Consider the following 21092-nt stretch of genomic DNA (forward strand, 5'->3'; position numbering starts at 1 on the left):
CATCATATTGAAGTTTGCATCATAACTTCTCCTCAGCTGCCGGTTAACCTGGCCGATCTTCGACCCACTTTTCTTCAGATTGTCGCTACTTTTCTCCATTTTCTGTTATCTCTTCTATTATTTTCTTCTCTTTTCTTTCTTACCGCTATTTTTAAAATTTTCTCCTTCGTGATACTGCTATTTTTCTTTTTTTTCTTTTTTTCTTCGTGACAATGGTTCGCTTTGGCCTGGGGAGTTAGTTCAGCATTCGCTTTATATATATCTGCCGCCATCTAGTGTTGTGAATGGGTACAATGTCTAGACCCCGTATGTAAGACGATCCCCACTTTTTCAGTCTTATTTCAATACAAAAAACACTGTCTTATATTCGGGTCAATACGGTAATATCTGTAGCTCAAAAACACAATATCACATACATATATAACTAACTCTGACATCTTGTGTACTTTTAGATATCTTCTACCCACCTGGTGATAACGTAATTGAAGAAGTTGATGATGGAAGTTCTCCATTAATTGAGCTTGAGCACGATTTCTTTTTCTTCTTACGGCGATATTCACAGATATATGTATGTAGAATTTTTTTAAAATATTTACTAAAATACTTTTAACTTAGAGTTCTGAAATTTGCTATAGTCAATTGATCTGAGCAATAAATTTGTTGGTGTTAATGAGTGAGAATCTCAGTGACTTAAGCCGATGTCCATGAATTATTTTCTATAAGTGCCGTTTTACTTGTTTCTAGGTGAATACCAATGGAGTCTTGACATTCCGTAATCCGTTTACAAGTTTCACACCCCAAGAACTTCCACTGAATGGACCAAGAGATCTCATTCTTGTGCTCTGGACAGACATAGATAACCGTCAGGGTGGAGAAATTCGCTACGCACAACACTCCAGTCCAGATATTCTTGATCGAGCTACACGAGACATTGAATTGCACTTTCCAGAATGTGAAGATACGGCCTTGTGGGTCTTTGTTGCAACTTGGATTGAGACGCCTTACTTTGCAAGACCAGGAACGGTAAGTCATCATAATATTAATGTTGATAATGTTGATAATGTTAATATGTGTGTGTGTGTGTGCGTGCGCGCGTGTGTGTGTGTGTGTGTGTGTGTGTGTGTGTGTGTGTGTGTGTGTGTGTGTGTGTGTGTGTGTGTGTGTGTGCTACAAGGGCCTGTATACATTAATATGTATGCATGCTTTATTAAGAATTACTACTAGAGTGTGCTCTTAATTTCCGAATCGGAATCAGACCAGTATACAAAATAATTAAAAAATATATTTATTTATTTTTTAGGAATCAACCTTCCAAGCAGTGCTAATCTCTGGAGCCGAGTTCTCGTTTGTCCTGTTCAACTATGGCACAATATCTCCGAGAGAAGGCTCGTTCGAGGTTAGAATTGTTGCATTTCTATGGCGTTTCCTTCAAACTCTGTTTTTATACTATAATGTTTACTTAAATCTGGATGCAGTAAAGGAAATGGACAAAAGAGAGGAAACATAAAATTAATTCTGGACATGCATTTTCAGGTTGGCTATGATACCATCGGCTCTACCCATTTTTTCACCATCCCTGGGCCAATTGAAAATTTGATGGACACAACTAATGTCAATCTTCCAGGTCGCTGGGCTTTCAAGTCCGCATCCTGCACTTTCAATGGTAAGGCTGACCCAGATGGAGGTCACTACAAGTTTTTTACAATAATGTGATTATGTGATCATACCTCCATGGTGATTCTGGCAAGATGTGACTAATCTGTCGTTGTTTTTAACTTATAATCAATGATTAATAATGATAAAATAATATATAAATTAATTATATAATGAATTAATTACTTTAAAGTTCAATATGTTCTTTACATTTGATTTTATTTGTGCACTCAAAGGTTATTTGATTAGAATATGTTGAACAATACTCAGATGCAGTTCAGACAAGTGTTTTAAATTTGTTAACCTTGTTCCTGTAGTAATTCTTAAGGGTCAAATAACTGTGGTACATTGGTGTCCGACAGGGTTAAGACAGTAACTAGTAATGGTCCCAGTTCAAGGTGACATATCGTCTTCCTCTCCATGCTCCCGTTTTAAGACGTTTTCTATTTTCTTGAAAGGTGAAATGGTGCCATTTGGTGAGTCATTCTGGACTGACAACACCTGTACAGAGAGGTGTACCTGTACCGCAGAGGGTTTGGAATGCCAAAATGAACCCTGCTCCTTTTCTCAAGTTTGCTGGACAAGTTCCTTTCAGTATTCTTGCCAAACAGTAGACAGAGGCACTTGTACCATCAGTGGTGATCCACATTACTATACGTTCGATGGCGTAGTTTTTCACTTTCAAGGAACCTGCACTTACGTTCTCTCTGAGCAATGTAAAGGATCACTGCCCTACTATCGCGTGGAGGGCAGCAACGAGCACAGAGGAAACACAAGAGTTGCCTGGACACGACAGGTCACTGTATTTGTGGGCAACTACACCATTGAACTTGTGAAGGGCCATCCTTATGAAGCTAAGGTTAGTCACAACTACCAAGGCTCTCTATACTTTAATGTTAACATATCATATTCAGTACATGTAAGTATTTGAAAATGTACATATAATTGTTACCAAAGTAATAATTTGTATATTTATACAACTGTTTTTGCTCTTCCAGGTCAATGGAGTCTTTCAAAACACTCCAATCTCTTTGAGTGATGGCATTGTCCAAGTTTATGACTCAGGTTCTACTGTGGTTGTCAGTACTTACTTTGGCTTGGAGGTGTCTTATGACACAAATCATTTGGTCAGGATCAGATTACCCTTCACATACCAGGATTCAACATGTGGTCTATGTGGAAATTTCAACGATGACCCTGCTGATGACTTCCAAACACCATTAGGAGATATTGTGATCTCTGATGTTGACTTTGCTAACAGCTGGCAAACTTCAGATGATGATGGCAGTGGTGATGATAGTTGTGAGCCAGACTGTGAAGGTCTGGAATGTGCTGGATGCACTGAAGAAGAGGAGACTTTATACAGCAATGCTGACTATTGTGGGATCCTCCTGAGCAATCCAGGTCCTTTCTCTGATTGCCATGCCGTACTTCCCCCAGACGGCTTTGTAGAGAGCTGTGTGTTTGATCTGTGTGTAGTAGAAGGTTACCAGCGGATTCTGTGTCAAGCCCTAAATGCATATGCAAGTCAATGTCAACAAAATGGTATACTGCTACCAAGATGGAGACAAGACCTCTGTGGTAAGTCTGTCAGCCAAACAACATAATGTTAGAATTTAATGTGGCAAAATGATGTCCCTGATGTCACAATCAATGTGTTTTCTTTACTCTAGAAACCAGCTGCCCACCCAACAGCCACTTTGAGCCCCAGGGCACAAGTTGTCCAGCTACATGTGTCAATCCAAATTCTCCACAAAATTGCCCCCTTCCTCCACAGGCGAGCTGCATCTGTGATCCAGGCCATGTCCTGAGTGCTGGGGTCTGCGTCCCTTTGAATGACTGTGGCTGCAGCTTTGAGGGTCATTACTACGGCTCTGGAGAAACAGTCATACTTGATGAGGACTGTGGGAGACAATGCAGCTGCAGTCGTGGTATTATGACTTGTCGCCCCAATGCTTGTCTTCCACTAGAGTCTTGTGATGTCATGGAAGGAGAAAGACGATGCAGACCTAACAGCTTTTCAACGTGCTGGAAAAACAGCTACGGGTCTTATCACACATTTGATGGACTGAAATACCACTATCCTGGAGCTTGTGAATTGATTCTTGTGAATGTGACAGGATTGTCAGATTACCCACAGTTTCTCGTGACAACAGAAAAAGTGCCCAGAGGCCTGCAGGGATTTATCCATGTGCTAAAATTTTGGATTCGAGGCATACATGTTTCTATTAAAATTACAAGAAACATCGTGGTTCATGTAAGTTGGTGAAATTTGCAACATTTCAATTTTAGAAATAGTCTTAACTCCAAATAAAACTTTTTATGTTCTGCATGCTGCAAGCTTGTTAATTCTAAACAATTTTATTAGCCAGTCAATCTCTCACACTGTCTGAATGTCCCTTTAGGTGAATGGCCAGCGGATCAGACTACCATACAATTCAGCATCCCATCAGATACAAATCTACCGCAGCGGCATTCACAGTGTCATCCTTCGCACGTCCTTTGGTGTAACTGTGCAGATAGTTTGGCCGCACTTCATCCGTATTACTGCACCCGATGTCTACGGCGGCTCACTGGGTGGACTCTGTGGTGATATCAATGGTAACCCAGATGATGACTTCCGGACACCCGATGGCATGCTTGTAGGGAACTCCCAGGACTTTGGGGACAGTTGGCGAATTGGTTCCCTAAATCCATTCTGTGTAAAAAGTGCAAATCCTGTCTCAACGAATACCAGTTTGACTGCGCGCTGTGATATTCTTGGCTCTCCAACTGGGCCATTTGCTCAGTGTTTTCCCAGGGGCAACCCACAACCACATATTGATGCATGTGTGGAGATTGTTAGTACCAATAGAGATCCACAATCAGCACTGTGTCAGGTCCTACAAGATTTTGCATTAATGTGTCAACAACAAGGCTTTGCCATAGAGGAATGGAGGAATGCTCTGGGATGTGGTAAGTATTGGCCCCCCATCCCTTGGTACAGTTCTTGTTCTAAATAAATCCAAGAATTTTTCTGCATCAATTTTTTTGTATTTCTCTAGGGAAAATCTGCCCTCTCAACAGCCATTATGAACTTTGTGGAAGTTCTTGTTCATCAACTTGCCCCAGCCTCTCCTTTCCTCTCGTATGTGCCACTGTGTGTCAGGAGGGGTGCCAGTGTGATGATGGTTTAATTCTAAGTGGTGACGAGTGTGTGTCACCACCTGACTGTGGATGCTATTATCAAGGACGCTATTGGCAAGGGGGTGAAATGTTTTGGGAAGATGATGACTGTCAGAGCCTGTGTACATGCGATGGCTCGACTGGAACAGTCAGCTGTGTCCCCAGCTCCTGTGGTCCTCAAGAGTTCTGTGGTCTGGTGGACGGTGAGTTTGGCTGCCATCCCAACCCTCATGGCCACTGCTCTGCCTCTGGAGACCCTCACTACCTCACCTTTGATGGCAAAGCCTATGACTTCCAGGGAACTTGCCGCTATCTTTTGATGGCACTTTGTAATGCCACAGAGTATCCTCACGAATTTTCAGTGGAAGCTGAAAATGAGCCATGGTTAGGGTTGTCAGTCTCAATCACAGCTGCAGTGTATGTGACTGTGTCAGGTTATCACGTGCATATGACAGGACACACTGGTGTGGTTGAGGTGAGTTGAATCCTTCTTGAACCAATATTTTTAATTTGTCATGTAAACAAAATGAAATTGTCTAAAACATATTTGGTCACCAAATTTCAAAATTTCCAAAATTAACAAATTTACATTACTTATAAAATGTTCTTGTTTTTTGACTTCTGTTGTTTCAATACTTTAGGTAAATGGAATAATTATTGCTTTGCCAGCAAACTTGAATGGAGTGTCGATCTTTAAAATTGGATCTCGTACGTTTGTGGTTTCTGACTATGGTCCAAGTGTGTCATACGATGGATGGAGCACTGTGGCTATCTATGTGCCTTCAAATTACAGGTCCATTTAAAAATAATAAATATCTGTCTTGGTTCTGTTTACTTTGTTTATCTGGTCCATGGCTCTTATTTTCTGTATTTATTCCTTTTTAAGTATATTCCTTTTTTATTGCATGTTGGCTGTTTTCATTTGAACTTTTTTCAACCCCAATTAATTGCATATTCACTGTATTTAGGATCGATTGATTAATTGATTGATTAAATTCTTTATTTATTTTTATTGATTGCATTTACAACCTACTTAACACTGAATGTTTCTGCAACTGTTGTGATCAATAGTGAACGGACATGTGGACTTTGTGGAAACTTCAATGGAAATCCAGATGATGACTTCCAGACTCCATCTGGAATGATAGTCAATACACCAGATGAATTTGGGACGTCTTGGAAAGTGGGAGGCAGCGATACCTGCAGTGATGGGTGTGGCTCTTCATGTCCAGAATGTACTGATGACGAAAATGCTATAGCTCAATGTCAAGTGATTCAAGATAATGACGGACCATTCAGCTTCTGCCATGAAGTGGTGGATCCAGCTCCATATTTCAATGACTGCGTGTACGACGTTTGTGTGTCTGGAAATGAGGGCCAAGACCTTCTATGTGCAGCCATTAAGGCATATGTCAGTGCTTGCCAATCGGCTAGTGTTCGAATCTTCCCTTGGAGACACCTCACCCCCTGCGGTAAGTTATCAAGTCCACGTGGTGTTGTTCAGCCACACACATCAAAGAAACAGCTATGAGTCATATTGGAAACAAAAACCTCATCATGTTTCTCCTCAATTTTGAAGGACTTGACTGTCCAGCCAACAGCCATTATGATCTCTGTGGTACTGACTGTGGCAACAATTGTGTCAGCCCACACCCGGCCTGTGACCTGCCTTGCTATGAGGATTGCTTCTGTGATGAAGGCTTCGCCAGGAGTGGGACAACATGTGTTCCTGTAGAAAATTGTGGCTGCCAACATGAGGGCATCTACTACAATGTCAGTTGTATACCTTAAATGAAAAGTACACTAGATATCTATCAGTGTAGATGACTAACTGATATAATATACAGTACAGTAGATACACAGACAGTATCATACATGGTTGTTTGGGACATTTATCTCTTAGATTAATCTTTTTTCTAATATTTTAGTTTTCTCACCTCTTGTTCGTCATTTGTCATTATTCACTCCCCATAAGGAATAGAAAAATCTTTACAATATGACATATTTCTACACAGAAATTGAAGGTAACACAAGCTTCAACTTTAAAGTTGGGGGGAAAAAAAGAATAAGCTTTGCTTTCCTGACTCTAGTCTTCTGTCTAAACTGAATTTGAAAGATCATTCTGTAAAGGCTGAAAGAATTCAGATTTTAAGAAAATCTGTCAAATAAGACTGAAAACACTGCTTTAAAAACTTAAGGCTATGTAACTTGTATTTCACCAGAAATCAGACTGCAATTATGTGAGCGATAATGTTTTCATAATTTCATTCCCTGCAGAACATTTTTCTATTTGTGTGGCAAATTTTCTTTATAACTGTTAATTTTTTTTTTTCATTCTCACAGGCAGGTGAGACGTTCTGGTTGGACGATTGCTCCAGGCGTTGTGAGTGCCATTCTGTCAATGACCTGCGTTGTGATGATGCATCTTGCCCTCCGCCACAAGAGTGCGCCATCAGACATGGCCATCTGGACTGTTTTGATCCATTTTCTACTTGCACTGTATGGGGGGACCCACACTACGTTACCTTTGATGGAAATCTGATTGATTTCCAAGGTACATGCAGTTATATCATTGCTGACAGTGTTAACCACAGACCAAATGAAATCCAGTTTGGGGTAACAGCCACAAATAATCACCGTGGCAACAACCGTGTGTCATTTGTGTCAAGGGTGGACATACATGTCTCTAGTCCGCCAGACATGGTTCACATTAGCATTGGAAACAGCAGAAGAACGACGGTAAACTTTGTTTTATATGATAATACATATTGGCTTCAATCTTTGGAAACAGAAAGCACCTCATTACCTCCTCTTTATCTCTTCTCCCTCCAGATAAATGGAAATGAGGTGTCTCTTCCCACCTCTGTTGGAAACTATGTTAACATAGAAAGGGATGGAAGTTTTGTTGTGGTCAATGCCTCTGACTTGATTGTCCAGTTTGACGGGCGAAGTATTTTGCTGGTCAGAGTCAACCGAAACCGTCTAAACAGAGTAATAGGGATGTGTGGAAACTTAAACTATGATCCTAACGATGACAGAGTTTTCCCCAATGGCACACTGGCACAAAATGACAATGACTTCGGAAACAGCTGGATTTCACCGTCAAGTCAACCAGGGTAAACTTTTTGTTAAGCTCAAAATTAAATAAATACGATTAAATAAATAAGATTCCAACCAATGGAGCAAAACATTCACTGTAGTCCATTATGGTTTGCTAATTGAAAGCAGAATACAACAGAAAAATTATTGTGGCAAATTAAATATATTCTGTGTTAGTATTAAAATTAGACTTTATGTTCCAGGTGCGGATCCACAGATGAAGAGTTTGATGATGGATTAGACAACTGTGTCCATTTGGAAAAGTATTATGAGCTCTGCGGCATCATCACCAACACAAGTGGTCCATTCCAAGATTGTCATATGCACGTTGACCCGGCGCCATTTTTCCGCTCCTGTGTCTACGATCTCTGCCATTACTCTAAAATCCATGGCATCCAGTGTATTGCCGTGGCAGGTTATGAGAGAACCTGCTCGGTACTGAGGTTGGACATCCCTGAGTGGCGACCGGCTTTGGGCTGCGGTATGTTTTAACCAAGGGGATGAACAGACACAATTAGAATGATCCATTAAGTTAATAAAAACTTGATATTTGCTCTCCTTGTTGGAAAAAAAAAAGTTGCTCTTATGTTTGAATTTAATCAAAAGTTCTTATCCTTTTCCACGCTATTTTTTTTTAATAGCTGAGACAGATCCCTGTGAAGAGCTGGACTGCACAGACAATGAGTGGTGTGGTGAGAGAAACGGAGTTTATGGCTGCTTCTGTGATGAGTTCCACAGTCGAGACATAAATGACACGTATGGTGAGGGCACCTCCTTTAAAATCACTGCTTTATTTTTCAGGTGACTGTAGTGACAATGGTCATGTGTGAGTCAAAAAGAAGACCTATCTATTTTACAAAGACATTGAATTGTGTATCAACTCGAGGCTGCAGAATCAATTAGTTCGAGTTTTACCTTACAATTATCTAGACATTTTTCTTGCGATTATGAAGGTTCAGAATTGAATAATGGGTATGCAGTTAAAACAGCAATAGAGTGATTACAGATTTTCTAATCATGAATTAATTCTTATTCATCATGTTGTGTGACGTGTGTAAAAAATCTTAAACTGACATTTAAAATGCATTGCACTTACAAAATTATGAGATACTATTCTCAGTGTTTTAGATTACTGACAAAAAAATGGCAAATGTAAAAGAGATAAATCAGGCATCATTGATGATTTTCTGGTCACACATACATTTCTCTTTCACAGACTCATACCTCTCTTGCGAGAGTAGTATGGGCAACATTTCATTATCCCGCTGTCAGCTGTTTGAGGCTGGCTTCGATCCTAGTGACCTCCATCTCCAAGATGAGTCATGCACCGGGACAGTCAAGGATGGAAGAGTGATATTCCAATTTGACAATGATGACCAGCTATGCGGAACAGTTCTTAGGGTACAGTCCACAGACAGAAGAATATCTTAGATTTGAGTTTTCTCTGGCTGGAATGTTAGAACTCTAATCAACTTATATGTATTTCTAATTTCCAGAGTAACTCAACACATTTCTTTTATGAGAATTCCATCCATGGCCAAGCAGATCCCGCCGATGTTATAATCAGCCGCCATAGGAGATTTTACCTGTTTTTTTCCTGTAAATATGAACTGTGCGATGCTCTGTCTATGGGCGTGGGCATCAATCCTATAGAGAGGTAACAAAACCTTCACGTCTGCATTTTTGTTTTTTTTAAATCAGTTTATACAAAATGTACAAAATGTGTTAATTTTGAAGCACTACATTTTGTTTATTTCACAGCATAATAAGACAGAGGCTTCCATCTGGGGAAGGACAGTATGAGATCAGAATGATTCCCTTCGAGGACCCTGACTACCAGTTCCCTCTGTCCAGTAATAGCAGCATATCAATACCAATTTACAACAGGTTTTATGTGGAAGTGCGAACAGAAGGAGTTGATGAACGGCAGATTTCTACTATTCTGTATAATTGCTGGGCCACACCAGTCGATGATCCAGACTACCCCACACGCTGGGATCTTATAATTGCAGGGTAAATAAGCAATTGTAACTTGTCTTTACTTGCTTATTTCATGTTCTCTATGAAAATTAGCAAAATGAATTAAAAACATGAAACTCACTTTTATTTCCTCACCCTGATAACTTTACTCCAAGTCTGTTGGATAAGATTTAATACCCTACTTGTGTTTCAGGTGTCCTAATTCAGAAGATGGTACAGTACAGTTGGAAAAGAATGGCGTCTCCACTGTGGCTCATTTCTCATTCAGGATGTTCACTTTTAATGACTATACAGAAATCTATCTTCACTGCAAGGTCCACCTGTGTGTTTTGAGCAACAACGACTGTCCAGTTGTAAGTACAACTATGTTAATGTGTGTGTGTGTGTGTGTGTGTGTGCAAGCGTGCGTGCGTGCGTGTGTGTGTGTGTGTGTGAATACCTAATCAACAGGTGGAATATCTCAGCATCTAATGTTATTCTCTTGCAGCATTGCCATGATTTCCACAGACGAGCTAGGAAGGAAGTAAGCTACCACAGCACTGCACACCTGTCATTAGGTCCACTGTCATGATCGACAAAAGCAAGCAAGCAAGCAAGGTGAAGCTCACATTATGTTTTCATACATTTCTTATTTTTGAAGATGATTCAGTGTGATTTAGTATAAAATTACTTGCTGAGGCTACGTCAACGGCGAGGTGGTGTGATAAGGTTCAGTGACTAAAGAATGTGATGGAAAAGACGACTTGAAAAGTCACAGTGATGTCATGTTTTTTGATTAAAAGCGATAAAAGTGATTATTTCATTAGAAAATATGCACTGTGTTTATGTAACATCTGTAAATCTCTATACTACTCATTATCACCCTCTACCTCTTAAACTGGTTTGCAATTACACACTGGTTGTTTTCTTATAGGTGGAAAGGTGAGAAGGAAGACTATTTCAGCTCAAATGAGTTCTGACCTAGAGGGAGACAAATATGAAAACAGGATTCACTACATCGACAGAGAGTTTCTGATGATGACCGTCTAAAAAACTCTACATTGCCCTGCAACTTCTTTTTATGTGTTTTGCTGAGCGGACTTTCTTATTTTGTGGTGGTCATTCTTTTAAATAGAGGCAGAATAAATTCAAATACATATTTTGTGATGGTGTTAAGCTGACAATTTATTTACAATTATTTATGAGTTATATCTTCTTTGCTTGTGCTATGTTTTCTGCTTTGTATAATTACATTACTGTAACTAAGGGAAATATTTCTGAATAAGGTGAAGTGATAACTAAAGTGGCTTACATTATATGGGAAATGTGAATTATTATCATAAAATCAATTATTCTTTGTTTTTGTTTGGAGAATGAGTTATGTATAATGAATGGCTCAAGTACAAATAAAGACTTACTATCCTTTGAATATGTCCTCTTTTACTAATGAAAACTTTGCATTCCCAGACTTGTATTTAAACACTTGCATGTTTGTTTGTTTTTACAAATGGTAGATAATTCTGAGTTTGCTGTAAAATGCAAGTAATCAAAAAACAACATCAATAACAATCAGGTTTAGGCTTGATGGGACATGACATAAATTTGGGGGAAAAAAAAGATGAAATCAATCAAGTTGTTTCTTATGTGAACATCAGATAAAACTTTGAACTTGTTTGACCTCTTTCCTCACAGTTATAGACTTACTTATATAACTGTGAGACCCTTATAGAGAGACCCTTTGAATTATAACCAATACTTCATCAAATTTAATAACTAGATTTGATATCTACTCTATATATACATACGCACGCACGCACGCACGCACGCACGCACACACACACACACACACACACACACACACACACACACACACACACACACACACACACACACTCACATCTACGGTCAATTTGGGACTGGCAAATTAACTTGAAGCGCATGTTTTTCGAGGTGGGAGGAAACCGGAGAATCCAGAGAGAACCCATGCAGACATGGGGTGTTATATTATATTTGTGTACGATTTATATGAAAAGTACTTTCTCACCTCTTTTCCGTCTCTTACTTTTATCTCTCAGTTTTCTAGGTAAATGAAAGTAAGGTGTCTCTTCCCATCACTGTAGGAGCCTTGGCTCTGGTAGAAAGGAAGGGAGGCTACGTAGAAGTCAATGCCATTGATTTGTTTGTCCAGTTTGATGGTCAAAGTATTTTATTGGTCAGAGTGGACCAAATCCATGAAAACAGAGTCACAGGGATGTGTGGAAACTTCAATCATTACCCCATGGATGACAAAGTTTTCCCCAATGGCACAGCAGCACAAAATGACATTGACTTTGGACACAGCTGGTAGACCTCTGCAAGTCAATCAGGGTGAGCTGCTGGAAAAAGTATTCATCCCTAGATATAATATGTCATTTTTATTGTGTGTGTGTGTACATTTACATATATATATATATATGTGTGTGTGTGTGTGTGTGTGTGTGTATATGTATATATATATATATATATATATATGTATGTATATGTGTGTGTGTGTGTATATGTGTGCATATATATATACACACACACACAGACAGACACACACACACACACACACACACACACACACACACACACACACACACACACACACACACACACACACACACACACACATAATGGAAACGTTATGAACTTTCCAGATGTGGATCCACAGATGAAGAGATCGGAGATGGATTGAATGATTGTCGCTTTTTGGCTGAATACTCTGAACTCTGCAGCATCATCACCAACACTAGTGGTCCATTCAGGGCTTGTCACCGGCACTCTGACTCAAGGCCATTTTTCAGCTCGTGTCTACGATCTCTGCTATTACACACCAGCCACAGCAGGCATGTTAAGGTATTATTTTGTCACTCCTATGTTTTTCCTTCACAGACTCATCCATCACTTGCATCAGTAGTTCAGGTACCATGTCATTGTCACGGTGCCAGCTGTTTGAAGCAGGCTTCCATACAAATGTCCTCCATCTCCGAGATGCCTCTTGCAATGGGACAGGCCAGGATGGATGGCTGCTCTTTCATTTTAACAATGACGACCATATGTGTGGGACAGTTCCCAGGGTATAGAGTAGTCTGAGTCTGAGGAACAATAGTTGTACGTTTTTCAGTGCACTGCTTCATATGACTCAAAGTTGTATTGTTGTGTATTTTTTCAAAGCACTCTTAATTTTTTACTAGTAACTTACATCTTTCTTTCATAGAGCAACGGGACCCATTTCATCTATGAGAACATCATTCAAGCTGATGTGGACCCGCGTGATGACATCATCACCCATGAGAAGAGCATCCGCCTGCGCTTTTCCTGTGAAAACCCTCTGACTCAAGCACTATCCATGGATGTGGGCATCAATCCTGTAGACAGGTGTTAACCACAACAGTGCCTCATTTAGTTTTATTATGTTTCACATACTGTACCTGATATTCTGGTGGCTAAATCCAATGCATATAGAATAGCAATGTTGACTACACTGAAATGATTTGATTTAAATTTTGTCAGTATCGTGAGGAAAGATCTTCCATCCGGCCAAGGTCGTTATCATTTGAGGATGATCCCATACGAGGACAGTGGGTTTCGTGTCCCAATGACCAGAAGGAGGAACTTCGAACAGGAATTGGATGAGAGGGTGTATATTGAGGTGCAAACAAAAGGAGTCGATGAAAGGCAGATTTCCACCATTCTTGAATCATGCTGGGCAACACCTTTTAATGACGCCAGCCATCCTGTGCACTGGGATCTCATCATTGCAGAGTAAAGCAGCTTGATTTTGTGATACTATAATGATTACCTCAAGTACCACTGATTCTGCTACATGAAAATGTAGTTACCCCAGGGTTATTGTGTTTGTACAGGTTTTTTTTCCCAAGTCTCCCTTTCCTTTATTCATAATTTGCCTTATAACATTACCTGTCTTCCAGGTGTCCTAATCCAGCAGATAGCACCATAGAATTGGTTCGGTCTTGATTTAGGGAAACGAAACGCATCATTGATGGGTTGATTGATTTACACCATCAAAGTATTCATTGTCATCATTACATCTGATTGTGCTAACTTGGTAGACCTCCAAGTGACTGAAATGAGCAGTGCATCGGCCCAGCTGATACCCGGGGTGACGGTGCTCATCATTTTGCTGACTGCCAGTGCTTTTTTCTAGAGGGATCAAAGAAGAGAATCAGTAAAGGAACCGATATTACTCCACTTCAAATGAATCACTGTGCATTGATTTAAATTAGATTTTTTTTTATATTGTCTGCTGTGATCTGTTTAAAACAACAATGAGGCAAAAATATTGTGATGTTACAGACCTGAAAATTAACATGCCTGGATATTAATCCCGATTTTTATTCCTACAATACCATCAAATGGCAAGCAGCTAAAAGATGTAGGTTATTCTTTTCAACACTAGGGGGAAGCATTAGCACAAATAAAGATTAAATGCTGTTTTAGTGAAATACTCTGTTTATCTATCTGAGACACAGTACTCGTATGTAGTACTTTTGCAGAATTTTCGATAACCAGTGAATTAATATTTTATTTGTTTTTATCCTTGATAATAAAGCCGAAAATGGTAAAGTGATAAAATATTGATCTTACAGAATGTGTATTAAACTCATACTGTTGTTTAAAATGGACTTTTTGAGGATTCTCCTGCTGATTGTCTTTTTTCTATACTTTTCTAAATTTGTTTTATAGTACAAACGGAATTTTATAAAAGATGGAGTTTATTCATGCCATCATAATTGCGTGCAATTGCATACAATCATCCCAAAAACTATAGGATGCAAAATAAATGAGCATCATCCACCCATCATGTCTACAGGTGTGCATGTAAGTGCACCAATAACCACAATCCAGATAATACAGGATGGCCCTCGTTTCACATGAAAGAACCTGTCAGGGAGACAAGAGGTCCGGTTTCTCTCTTTTGTCCGAAAATTCCTTGTTTTCTCTTTGACTTGAAATTTATTGTCTGTAAGCGTTTTTTCAACAGTGTTCGAAAAGACCTGAAGAAGATACAGGGACACTTAGTTTCCACACACATGTCACTGGTGTTTTAGCACAGCCTGAAGACTTCACATATTGGCAATATGATCAATGTCACATGACCAAACTTTGACTCTGCATATCAACCATAGTTATATACAAATGGAATTAGAGATCATCTTATTATATCATTCATCACTGACTGCACTTATTCCTATAGTCAGACATATTTATATCTTTACCTCCTGTTTGTATTGCAATAACTGTTTGATCACTCTGTGTGTCTCATGTTGCAGCTAAAGTCTTTACACAGTTTACAACTAGGAGGTTAATCCTGAGGCTTATGTGGTATTTGCAGGCTTTCAAAGTCAATGTATGAACACAAATAAAAGAAAGCCAGGGGTCGTTCACAAGCAATAATGTGTCATTCCTAATGGAGCCAGTATCTGTAGCTCATTCTTTTAACAAATATCTATTGTGAAGAAAACCTCACCTCCCATTTAATGTCACACCCAAGTTCTGAAGAAAACGTGTCTGGGTTCCAAACATAATATATTACAAATATGGAGACAATGAGGAAAGTCATTTAAAAAGAAACCAGTTTAAAGTTCAAGAACATTTCTGTAGCAAAAGCTCTGAAATGGGCAAAGTTAATGTGTAAGTATAATCGGTACATCCTGAAGTGCTGCTGAAATGGCTTATGTATACGATTACATTGTAAACAGTCATTAGTCATTAGAATTAAATCCCTTTTCAGTTTTAATGCTGCAATGTTCTTTAAGTTAAAGTTCTAAAGTTAGAGTTATATATTTCTTTAAACAGCTTAGGTTCTGTGAGGCTGTGTGCAAGTGCTGCTTTAAAACAATGTATGGTATGTTGTCATCTATGTCATCCTTTTCTAACTCTTGAATAATCATCCCAGCCAATAGGTAAGAAAGAAAATAGTCTGCCAGTGAGAATGAGGAAAAAGGTAAAGGATTTGGAGGGGAATGAAATATGAGTGACAGCTTGTTGACTTACAAGATGCTGAGGGCTTGGTGGGTTTAATTGGATTTCCTCAAAAAGTCCCCCGTGTGGTGTGTTGGAGGGGTCAGGACTAGTCCCATCTGATGTTTGACCTCTCCAGTTTCCCTCAAGTCATGTTAGTGACCACAATGCTCTGCAGAATAATTACATATGAGCCTGGGAACTTTTCTGCAACCGAGTAAAAGATGGTTTTTATGAAACAAGTACAGTTAACATCTGGTTGATTGTTTAAAAACTAGTTGATTAAAACATCAACACATCACCCACGAATACTTGAATACAGTACTACTGTTTCCAGCTGAGATTTCATTAATTTCCAGTGCATTGAATGCCAAAATTTTTGAACAATCTATATGTGGTGAAGAATCTGGTGAATGTGGTGAATGCTTATGTTGCTCCTCTGACGTAATTTAATACAAATAGAATAAAACTGTTAACAGAATTATTGAACAAACTGATAAATTTTCAGTTCATATTTTTATCTCTTAGAGATGTTTGATCCTGTGGTGTTTATTTTTCTGTCCAATTGGTTGATTTCCTCATTGTTCATGATATAAACCTAAAAATCTGTGGTTTTTTGTCGAGAGTAATATTCTCTTGTTCTATACTCCTGAGAAGACTGGACAGTCGGAGGACTGCAGCTAGAAGTCACAAAATAAACTCATCAAACCCTGTAAAAAATTCTCATAAATGAAAGTAAATATGGTTACATTTTCAAGATCTTGTCAGCCTCTCTTTCCTTATATTGGTATAATACCCATTACGTTGCATGTGGTCATGCTTACTCCTTTCTAATTCCACAAATATTGTGCTAAATTGAGATGAAGATGTTGTGATTAATCATTTTTTTATCTGTGATATACTGCATCCATTAGCCTTCCATTTGAAATATTAGATCAGACTTTTCCAGAGGGCCTCCTGTTGCCATCTGGTTGTCACCCCTTGTCACCCCCTTTCAGTTATAAAGCCATCAAATGCAATGTAGAAAATTTTTGCAGTTCATGTTCTACAGTACGATCACAGGTTTTTTCTGCTGCTAATTTTCTTTAGCAGCAGGAATTTATTCCCATAAAGCTTACATTGAGAACTCCAAATTGACTCTTTGGAATAGCCTCATTCACTAATATTTTGCAAGGTGGTGCAGAGGGTAGTGTTGTTCTGTGTTTAAGTCTTTTTTGTATGTTCTCCCTGTGTTTACGTGGGTTTCTCTCACCTCCAAAAGCATGCAGTTTAGGTGAACTGATCAGGTCTAAATTCTCTGTAAGTGCAATTGTGTTTGAGTGATCATTTGTGTTTCACGTGGTTCCATGATGCGCCACTGATGGTTCCAGGCGTATCCCGCCTTTCCCAGTAAGCTGGGATCAATCCAGCAACACCTGTGACCCACAAAGAGTAAATAAGTTCAAGAGTGAAGTGATTCATCTAATAACATGTTTAAACTCAATAATTAAGATGTTTGTTTCTGGTTTGTTTAATCAAAGAATAAGAGTGTGAAAACAAATCATGGAAGCAAGTATTTCAATACATCCAGGTTTTCTCTTTCCCCTTATATCCAGATTTAGTGATAACTTTTTCTGGCGTTACAGTAGCATTGACCTTCTTAAGGAACTCTGAAAAAAGGGTGGTATTACTCCTTGAAATTCCCAAAAGCTCAAAATTCTTGTTGCATTAACAAAACTTGGTGAGAAAAATCAGGATCTCATCTCATTTGGTAAAACAAGATTGTATGTCCTTTTCAATTTACTTGAAATGCTTTTAGCTAATTTGCCAACACACTCTAATTAAGTTTATCCCAAGAGTTAGATGGTTGATGGAGAGAGTGATGAACTGGACAAAGGATAATGACAACCCTCTGCCTTTCCTTATCCACCATGCTCTTCTTCCTCCGCCCTGCCCCACCCCACCATCACCACTTCACTCCCTCCAACAGTGACCATGGGCTGTTTATCGACTGGCTTCTTCTTCCTGTTTGTGGTACTAAGAGGCTGAAATTAGATCTGTATCACGGAGGATTTGAGATAAATTGGGCAGCAGATCGGTCCTAACTCAATTTTCCCTTGTTTTCTGAAGGGGAGAAAAAGACTAGTTGTCACGATGCAGCAGACAGGATAATACAAGACTGGCAAGGACATGGATGAAGTGAATATTGTTGTGTGGAGCATAGAGTTCGCAAAAATTACAGAATATTACAAATGACTGGATATGTTTTGGTGTAAGAACATATCACATTCTGTCTGCTCAAAGTTACAACGTTAGCTATTCATGAAGGTCATGCATGTAGCCTGAATAACTTAATATTCCTTTTATTGTAAATATTCGGGGTTGTCTACCTTTGGTCCATGGTGTGTAATGCCATCATTGGCTGCATCACTGTTGCTCCCTCAGGTTGGCCCAAATGGCCATGATCAACAAGGGTAATCAGCCGCTCCCATTACAACTCCCAGGGGAGGGGGCTTTGCTCCTTAGCTTCTTTGTATGATCAGGAGTTGGGGTGTGGATCTCAGTCTTTTCACAATCTCGCTTTGATCTGACTCCAATCCCTGTCAACTGATACTGTAGCTGAACCTGACACTCAGTGCTGCCTCTGTAAAAATCTGGAATGGGACGAGGAGAATGGGAATGAGAAGAGCAGGGCTGAATGCCTATCTGTTGTTTTGTGTGCCACACGGACATTATGACTGTCTTGTTTAAACTCAGCCTTGGAGGTCAGAGAGGAGGGTAAACAAAAGGGTAAACTTCTGATGCTTTGGCTTCTTCCATCTTTTCACTTGGGTGAAAATAAAATAACTTTGCCGTAAGTGATATGACTTGTTTATGTGTATGACCAAAGATGGTCATCAAGGTGTTGGATACTGAAGATAGATAGAATGCTGTACACCAGAAGACATGCACAACTCCTTTGATAATTTTTTAAAAACACTTTATAGCTACAGATATATTGTGTGTCATGGGCCAAAATAGACACAATCATTTGTCTGACTTTGTTTGATGACCAAAGGCTGGATAGTCCTGATGCATGAACGATTCAGTGGATGGGTTCAATAATCTCAAACTGTTGAGGTAATTCAAGAAATAAGACAATGAATAAAGTTTTGTTAAAGATATAAGTAAAATCAAATGTTGGATGTTAGAAACCCGACAAGTGGAAGCACTGGAAACTTTTCTTGAGGTGGAGAGCTGCTGAGTTATCTGCTGAATGTGATGTTACAAATCCTCGTAGACTTGTGTGTGTGTGTGTGTGTGTGTGTGTGTGTGTGTGTGTGTGTGTGTGTGTGTGTGTGTGTGTGTGTGGCTAACAGAATCAGATCTGTATTATAGTAACATTATGACCCAATTTTTTTGGAAGTTCCCATCATGTCTCTGTTGCAAGATCTACAGTATGTAATAAAGGCACAGCAGAGGGTAAGGATGTCCAACACAAATCAAGGATGGGCAATGGGAATTTACACAAGGATGATGCTGTTCTGTCAGTGTGACCAGAAGATGAATCTAATAGCCTATATGAGATTATTATCTTACCAAATGCAACATGCTTTGGCCTATCATTTTTATTAAACTTGTTTGAGGGGCTTTTTATCTCAATATTCTGAATTAAATTTGAATAGCCATGGGCTTGTTCAGCTAAGTATGTAGATAAGAGTCTCATGTACTGAGGCTGAAAGTCCTCTAGGAGGCTGAACCCTTAAAAAAATTATCACCCTTTGCATCATGTTTCCCCTCTCTTTCTCAACCATATTTCTGATCTTATAAACAGTAAAGGCTGAACAACACATAAGATTATTAACAAAGGTGTGGTCTGCCATTTTAGAAAGCGCTTATTGCTGAATTCACAGTTCATCTGTATTTAAAGACCTGGAAAAGAGACCCTAACTGTGTATTTACTAGATGCACTGACCCAGCCTTTTAGTTGTGCCTAGGGCTGGTGTTAAATTTGAATGTATCAAAGAAACTCAGCAGATGTTAGAAGACGTTTCAACAGCAGAGAACTCTCAAATAACTTTGTCCCTGGTCTGTTTTCTGTTGGTCTTACAGTTGTATTTTTCTTGAGGGGACATTTCATGATTCAGGAGACTGTATGGCCAACCCTCCACAGGTGCAATATTTGGGCCCCAACAGCATTAGCTGGAAAATTCTTCTACTGGTTGAATGGTAGATAGTCACTGGCAATCCAAGCCTTCCTGAATTAAATTCAGAGAAAAGCCTTTTAAAGAGTGGCTATCAATAGATGAACATGAGGAGAAGAGACATTTGTCATCTGTTCTTCTGTGTGTGCAGTTGGTTCTCTATCAACCATTGACACAACAATGTGGCATTTGTCTCTCTGTGTATACACTTAACCGAGTTTATCACGTGTGACTGAGTCATTATGAATTTAACTCATGGTTTCTTAGAAATACTTAAAGACAGGCCTCCCACCCTTTATTGAAAAGATCCCCAATGCAGCTTGCATACATCACAAACAGACAAGCTGTAACACATTCTGCCTCAGGTACGCACTAAAACTCCTGTTGACCGATTGGGCCTCTGTCTGTCATCACAGACCGTGAACATACCTGAGCAGTACAGTGGAAACAACTAGAAATGTACATTTGTGGGATTCTTGACTCTGGTAAGTCATCTTTTGGACTCCCTAGCATATCCATAAGTACTTTAAGATTTGATTGATAATTCTATTAAAATGTATGTTCCTCGGTTGTAACGTAAGTTCCATTCAAAACTATGACAAAAAATGTTACATCATGCTGACCCCATTATCATACAAGGAATGACAGTAATAATTTAGAAAGAGAAAGATATTTGATTTAGAGAGAATTAGAGATTTGTTATCTCCAGCACAATGCTTTCCATTCCTCTAAACTGTTATTGGTAAAATCTCACTTAAAACAGTATGGAAGTCTTTGTTGCAAAAAAGAACAAGAAAAAAGCAGGGATGGAATATCAAAAACCCACAGGCCTTTTCTTTTTCTTGGATGTCTAGATAGATGTGGGAAAGATCCATGTTATACGCGAAAGCTGTATTATTTTTCTGGAGAACAATAATCTCCTCCTGTGTCCTCTTCCACATCGACAGTGCAACATTACATCACTCCTTTATTTAGAGACTATATCAATGTGACATCATGATCATTGCTCTGTAACTTCAGTAACCTCAGAAGTGGGTGTCTGGGATG

General features: G+C 39.2%; 1 protein-coding gene across 1 annotated transcript; it reads left to right on the top strand.

The window, feature by feature from the left end:
• The first annotated feature begins 212 nt into the window (after positions 1 to 212).
• On the top strand, positions 213 to 13666 carry LOC137588859 (alpha-tectorin-like). The gene is made up of 25 exons (XM_068306165.1): positions 213 to 234; positions 453 to 568; positions 745 to 1023; positions 1301 to 1396; positions 1534 to 1663; positions 2112 to 2512; positions 2652 to 3234; positions 3327 to 3910; positions 4059 to 4608; positions 4698 to 5293; positions 5460 to 5611; positions 5890 to 6290; positions 6398 to 6591; positions 7162 to 7557; positions 7651 to 7934; positions 8121 to 8398; positions 8559 to 8678; positions 9134 to 9318; positions 9414 to 9574; positions 9679 to 9930; positions 10091 to 10250; positions 10385 to 10454; positions 10811 to 10818; positions 13115 to 13275; positions 13411 to 13666. Exons 1-25 carry the CDS (start codon positions 213 to 215, stop codon positions 13664 to 13666), a joined length of 6435 nt encoding a protein of 2144 aa, XP_068162266.1.
• The last annotated feature ends 7426 nt before the right edge of the window (positions 13667 to 21092 follow it).

The sequence above is a fragment of the Antennarius striatus genome, chromosome 21 (genome assembly GCF_040054535.1).
Source record: "Antennarius striatus isolate MH-2024 chromosome 21, ASM4005453v1, whole genome shotgun sequence".
Lineage (NCBI taxonomy): Eukaryota > Metazoa > Chordata > Actinopteri > Lophiiformes > Antennariidae > Antennarius > Antennarius striatus.

What these genes read in the sequence shown, in the direction of transcription:
- LOC137588859 (XM_068306165.1), top strand. Translation starts at nt 213, where the DNA reads ATGGTTCGCTTTGGCCTGGGGA. An exon ending in GAGGAATGCTCTGGGATGTG is followed by an intron (nt 4,609 to 4,697) that starts GTAAGTATTGGC and finishes GTATTTCTCTAG; the next exon opens with GGAAAATCTGCCCTCTCAAC. An exon ending in TATGTGCCTTCAAATTACAG is followed by an intron (nt 5,612 to 5,889) that starts GTCCATTTAAAA and finishes TGTGATCAATAG; the next exon opens with TGAACGGACATGTGGACTTT.